The 6579-nt window shown below is 57.1% G+C and overlaps 1 protein-coding gene across 1 annotated transcript; it reads left to right on the top strand.

Moving 5' to 3' along the window:
* Positions 1–3062: 3062 nt before the first annotated feature.
* On the top strand, positions 3063–6096 carry CCDC177 (coiled-coil domain containing 177). The gene is made up of 2 exons (XM_024567620.3): positions 3063–3086; positions 3966–6096. Exon 2 carries the CDS (start codon positions 3994–3996, stop codon positions 6094–6096), a length of 2103 nt encoding a protein of 700 aa, XP_024423388.2. The 5' UTR covers positions 3063–3086; positions 3966–3993.
* The last annotated feature ends 483 nt before the right edge of the window (positions 6097–6579 follow it).

Below are 6579 nucleotides of genomic sequence, written 5' to 3'. Positions count from 1 at the left end.
TACCACCGACTCCTGATTTGGAACTTCTGAGTGGATGATCTGGGAGCGGAATTATGCTAAGAAAGGGAATAAACACAAGGGCACAGAGCTGAGGGGGTGGTTGGGGCTGATAAGATGGAATTGAAATGATAGCAATGTCTACACTGGTTAAGGTTCTTTGTCCAAAATAATTGTGCTATGGACTGAAAGTTTGTGCCCCCCCCCATTCCTATTCATATGGTGGAACCCTAAACCTAGTGTAATGGTATTTGGAGATGGGGCCCTTGGGGGTGATTAGGTCGGGAGGATTCATGATGTATTAGTGCCCTTATAAGAAAAAACAGGTGAAAGTTTGCTCTCTCTCTCTCTCTGGTTTCCTCCCTGTGAGGATACAACAAGAAAATGGCCACCTGCACACCCGAAAGTGAGTCCTCACCAGACATCAGATCTGCCAGCTCCTTGATCTTGGACTTCCCAGTCTCCAGAACTGTGAGAAACGAAGTGTTGTTTAAGCCACTCAGTGCATGACAACTTGTTAGAGCAGCTCAAGCTGTCAGTGGGGTATTGCATTAAAGGATCTAACAGGATAGTTAATGAATTGTTTTCTCTAGACTGCAATTATTTTCTATAGACAGGACATCTCCATCTATAGTATGCACTCCTCTTCTGAGGAAACTGCAGCTCAGAGGGGCTAAGAAACTTGTCTCAAAACACACAGCCTGACTGAGCTGGCATTTGAATGATTAGTTGTGTCTAATTCTTAAGCCTTCCTCTGGGGAAAAGGTTGAACAGGTTTGCTAGGAGCCCCCTTTAAAAGATTAGGGTTTGCGCTGGCCAGTGTGGCTCACTTGGTCGGAACCTCATCCCATAAGCTGAAAGGTCACGGGTTTGATTCTTGGGCATGGCATATGCCTAAGAAGCAGGTTCACCACTCACATCAGTGTTTCTCTTCTGCTCTCTCCCTTTCCCTCTCTCTAAAATCAATAAGCATGTCCTCAGGAAGGATAAAAATAAATAAACAAATAGCCCTGGCTGGTGTGGCTCAGTGGATTGAGCTCCAGCCTGTGAACCAAAGGGTTGTGGGTTCTATTCCCAGTCAGGGCACATGCCTGGGCTGCAGGCCAGGTCCCCAGTAGGGGGCACTCAAGAGGCAATCACATATTGATGTTTCCTCTCTCCCTCCCTTCCCCTCTCTCTAAAAATAAATAAATAAAAATCTTTTAAATAAATAAATAAACAAAAATAAATAAAAGATTAGGGTTTACTAATCTTTTACTAATTAAGCCTAAGGTCATTCCGCTGTGACACATACCCACTGTATGTGCAGAATCTATCTGAGCCCACCTCTTCATTGCTCCATGGGACTTGGGGAGTGAGGTGAACCAACAAAAACATTAACCTCATACTGCTCGCTGTAGCACAGGTAACAAAGTTCTTTGTTTCTGATCCAAGGGTCACATGGCTTCTGTCAGCACCTGTGACCCTCTTCACATGGAAGTAGTACAAAATCTCAAACCCTTCAGTCTGTACCACTGTCATCCAAATGTCAAGAGTCAGCAACTCCCACTTTCTCACCTTCCATTGTCCCTCAACCTCCTGTGGTTTGGCATCAGCCCCGAGTACAATGTTGCCACAGTTTTTGCTGATGTCACCAAAGATACTCTCACTACTTGTTTCAGTGGGCATTTAATCCCAGGCAAAATCTCCTGGACCCCAGCAGCCTCAACACTGGGGTACACCCTCCTTCTGAAGTGCTCTACTGTCAGCTTCCATGAGCCCACGCTTTCCTGCCTACCTTTCTTGGTTCTTTTTGGGGGCTCCTTCTCCCTTAGCCACCCCATCAATGCCCTGCCCACCTCCTTATTGCTCCACCTGACCTCTCTGGGAGATCTCACTCACTCTGTTGGTTTTGGAACCTCAAATATGGTGACAATGCCCTAAACTCTCTAGTTCCAGTCCAGGCTTCTGACACAGCTTACCCAGTCACCAGCTGAGCACCAACACCTCCAGTTCAAGTGGTCCAGAAGGAACCCAGCCTTCCCTGGCCCTCCAAACCAACCACCTAATCCTCTTGGATCCATGCTCTCAGTTTGTGGTACAACCAGCCACCTCATTGCTCCTATAAGTCATCTTTGACCCTTAACTGCTCCTCACACCACAGAGCCAAGCTGTCTGAGTATTGCTTTACTCTCCATTTTAGAAATCTGTGCCCCCACCTCACTGCCTGACAATGTCAAGGCTATTGACAATGTGGTTTGCCAAGCTTCCTAATATTATATCCCACCCACCCTCCAACCCCTCCCTCAAGTACTCCTCCCATCACTCTCCCAGGAGAAACATCACTCAAGATGGGCAGGGCGGGGGGGAGGTAGAGAGGAGGTGTCTCAAAATAATACTCAGTAAATGGCACTAACGGGTTTTAATTTGTATTATCTTGAACCAGGACGTCCTAAATGTCGCATTAAACACTAGTCACACATCTTATGCCTGCCTCAAACCTATCCGAATGTTCTTAGTTTTTCTTTATAAATAACCTCATAGTTTGGATCAGGAGCCATATTTCTACCTCATTAATCACTATCCCCTTGAGAAACAAACCAAACTATTCCTTCATTCTACGCAGTTGAAGTATTGAAAGAAATATTATATAATACATACTACACATGCATTTTTATATGTTATATATACATACGTATTTTAAGTTTCTCTTCTGTCACCCTCTAAGCAAACAAACCGACACCCTTCAGTGTCCACCAGGAGGCGCCGGGGGTAAAGAAAGACCTGCGGTACTTGCGCGGTTGGAGTGGCGGCGGTGGATGCGGCAGCAGCAATGGAACCGCTTCCTTTTTTAAGAATCAGTGAGAGGGAAGGGAGCGGAGCTGCGTTATTTTAGGGAAACCTTGTCGCACTCCCCCTTCCGCATGTAGGTAGCGTGTGCGGGCCCCATGGAGAGACGCTGGCGGTGGCTGCGGTGGCAGCTGGGGCCACTATCGCGGCTGCATTCAGCGGTAACCCGACCCCGCCGGCGCGGGGACTGAAGAGGTGCTAGGGAGAGCGGCGAGCTGCTAACAAAAGCCCTCGGCGCGGGGCCCAACCCGGGACGTGCGGTAAGTGAGCTGGCCCAGAGACCGGGAGCGGCGGGGCTGGATGAGACCCAGGATTCTACCTCGCTGGGATAGGCTGGGGGGACTCGAAGGGTAACTGTGGGCAGGTGTAGGAGCCTAGACTGGGGTGTATGGTGCCTTTAGCACATCAGACTTGGACGGGATCGGGTGCATCTGGGAGGACCTAGGCGCCTTCTCCATCCCCGGCACACACGGGAGGGGGGTCAGGGAGTAGCCGGGCACAGCTCCTAGCAACCCCTACCCAAGAGGCAGGAGCAAGATCGATCACCTCTCCCGGACAGGCCTTTTGGGGTTGAGGCATTTCTCTCAGTTCTTCCATCACCCCTGGGCCCCATGCCTGGGTCTCCTTTGGCAGGGGGAAATCAACCATAACTTCTTCCTTAGGCAAATGGGGTCCTCGCAGCAAAGCACTGTGGGGGATGAACAGGCCTCTTTCTTTTTTGTTCTTGCAAAGCTGCATCACTGGTTGCCCGCCTAAGCTACAAACAAATGGACTAATCCTCCCAGGAATCCTCCAGCGACTCCCTGGCCGGCTACTCCCCGCACCTCGATCTTTTAATTTTAATTTACAGCAGGAAGGATGCATCTAACGGGCCAGACGCCCTGGGGAGCTTGGCCACGGCCTCTTCCCGAACTCCGGGGCTCAGGGAGATCGGGCTGCTCTCTGTGCACCAGCACCAACCCCCCGCCCCCACTGCCTCGGTTTTCAGTGCATCCGTGTTATGATTTACGTTCCACCGGGCCTCTGAGCCTAAATCCAAAGCGGATTAAGTTGGGACGGGGGGGGGGGGGGGTTATGAATGGGGAGAGGGGAACTGCTCTCAAATGTATCCTGCGATGACCCTCCCTTGTCATCCGCAGAGACTCCACAAAAGGACACCTTTCAGCCATGGTGGACCCCGTACCCGAAGAAGAGAAGGCGGAAGCCGAGCCTGGAGGCTCAGGAGGAAACGGAGCCACTGCGTCCGTGCCCCCCGATGCGCAGGGTGCCCAGCAGCCCGCGGCCTCTTCGGCCTCTGCCTCGGCCTCCTCGGCGGTGCCCCGCAAGGTTGAGGTCCAGTGCGCAACAGAAGGTGGGCGGCGGGAGCAATCCCCGCTGCTGCACCTCGACCTCTTCAATTTTGACTGTCCAGAGGCCGAGGGCAGCCGCTATGTACTAACCAGCCCTCGTTCTCTCGAGGCCTGCGCCCGCTGCGCGGTCAAACCAGTGGAGCTGCTGCCACGGGCTTTGGCCGACCTGGTACGCGAGGCCCCAGGCCGGTCCATGCGAGTGGCCACCGGCCTGTACGAGGCGTACGAGGCCGAGCGGTGCGCAAAGCTGCAGCAGTGCCGGGCCGAGCGCGAGCGCATCGTGCGCGAGGAAAAGCGGCGTCTCTTCACGCCGTTGGGCCACGCAGCGGCCGCGGCCTCAGCCCCAAGCGCGGGCAGCAGCAGCAGCTGCAGCAGCGCCAGCCTCCCGGCCTCGCCCGCACCACGTGTGGCCCGCAAGGCATCCTCCAGTCCATCCCCGGCCCGACCCCAAGCTCCGCCCGCGAGTTCGCGGGCGGGTAGAAAGAGCCACTCACTAGATTCACTGTCCCGCCGCCGAGAAGGCGCCCTCAGTTCTGAGTCGGGCGCGTCGTCGTCATCCTACAGCGGGGAGAGCCTTCGGGAGCTGCGCTGGCCACCGCGGGCTTCAGCCCGGAACAGCTGCCCCGCGGGGTCACTCTCCTCAGTCCCCAACCCTCTGGGTCGCCCGTCTGCCCTGGCCCTAGTGCCACTCACGGCCCGCAGCTTCAGCCTCGGCGATCTGAGCCACTCACCGCAGACAACTCAGCACGTGGAGCGCATCGTGCGCCAAGTGCGCGCGGAGCGGGGACTGCGCGGGGTCCCAGAGCGCGACCGGAAGATCGCGGCGCTGATGCTGGCGCGGCACCAGGAGGAGCGCTTGTTGCTGGAGCAGCGCGCCGCGGCCCACGGCCAATGGGAGCAGCAGCGCGTGCGCGCAGAGCAGCGGCGGGAGCGCGAGGAACGCGAGAAACGGCGCTCCCTCGAGCAGGGTCGTCGAGCATGGGCCGCGCAGGTGGAGGAGCGGCGCGGCCGCCGGGGCCGCGAGGAGCGGGAGGCAGCGAGGCGGCGGCAGCGCCAGTGCGAGCTTAGCGAGGAGCGGCGGCGAGAACTGGCCGAGCGCCAGAGCCTGCTGCGACGTGAGCGGGCGGAGCGCACGGCCCGGGAGGACCGGCTGCGCAAGCTGCAGCAACAGCAGAACCTAAAGCAGCGGGAGGAGGGTCTGAAGCAAGGGCGCGAGCGGGCCGAGCAGGTCCTTAAGGAGCGCGCCCAGCGCGCGGCTAGTACCAAGCAGCGTCAGGGGGACCAGTTGCAGCGAGAGAAGCGGGAGCTGAGCCGGGCAGAGCAGGCGCGCCACCAGGCGCTGCTCCAAGGTCGGGCCCGTCTGGAGTTCGAGGAGCGCGAGGGCCTGCGGAGCTCCCTGCAGGCCAGCATGGGTCGCGCGCAGGAGAACTACGAGCACTTGGTGGAGCAGCGCACCCGGGAGCTGCGGGAGCGGGCCCGGAGGGAGGAGCTGCAGGGCCGGCGGGCCAAGGAGGCAGCCGAGCGCAAAGAACGCGAGCATCAGGCACACCTTGAGGCGCTGGCTCGGGCAGGGGAGCGGCGGCTGCAGCATGCGACACAAGTGGCTGAGGAGGCGGTACAGCAAAAGGCGCGGCGCGTGGGCCAAAGTAGGTTGGAGAAGGAGCGAGCCCAGCGTGCCAAAAAGGAGAAGGTGGAGAAGGACGAAGACTGCCGCCGGCGGGAGTTGCTCCAAGCCATCGGCCGCAAGCTAGAACGCAGCGAGCAGCTGTCGCGGGAGCGGCGCAGCGCGCTGGAAAGCGCCCGCTCCACAGCGCGAGCTTCCTTCCACGTGCGCGAGAAGGTGCGCGAGGAAACCAACACTCGCTCCTTCGACCGCATGGTGCGGGAGGCCCAGCTGCACGCCAGCCTGGACCGCAAATGACCGCCGCCCTTCCAGGGCCAGACTGCCACGCTCATCCCTGTGGGGCCTCCCTTGTACACTTTGACCGGGCCGTGGGAGTCCCAAGTTGGGGCGCAGCACACGCACCTCTCGAAGCTTCTAACCCACGAGGCAATAAGAGGCCTAACACGCCAGGCCTTTCAGTACGCAGCCTTTGTTTTTAAAAACTGACATCGTATGGAAATGACATAGCACAATCTTTGACCATACCCACCTGTGGTGGCTCCCGCACCGGCTTTTGCCAAACTCCCCTGTGTGTCTTTTGGGTTGAAATAGAAAAGAGCTGGGAGACAGGGTCTGGGTCAGGACGGGCGGGGGGGGGGGGTGCGGAGGGCACCCCTGGGAGAAAGTGCAGGGGTGATTGCCCCGTTCTGCAGCAGTCACCCCAGGCACCTTTCACGTATTGGGGTCTGAGAACACTGCCCTTACTGCAGCTGAGGGGGCATCTCCCTGGCTCACTTCCAT

The sequence above is a fragment of the Desmodus rotundus genome, chromosome 7, assembly GCF_022682495.2.
Source record: "Desmodus rotundus isolate HL8 chromosome 7, HLdesRot8A.1, whole genome shotgun sequence".
Classification (NCBI taxonomy): domain Eukaryota; kingdom Metazoa; phylum Chordata; class Mammalia; order Chiroptera; family Phyllostomidae; genus Desmodus; species Desmodus rotundus.
Note: the sequence above shows the minus strand (reverse complement) of the source record. Positions and strands in the feature narration are given on the sequence as shown.

Bases quoted from the DNA above. Each gene is read 5' to 3' on its own strand.
- CCDC177 (XM_024567620.3), top strand. From the start codon at position 3,994: ATGGTGGACCCCGTACCCGAAGAAGAGAAGGCGGAAGCCGAGCCTGGA.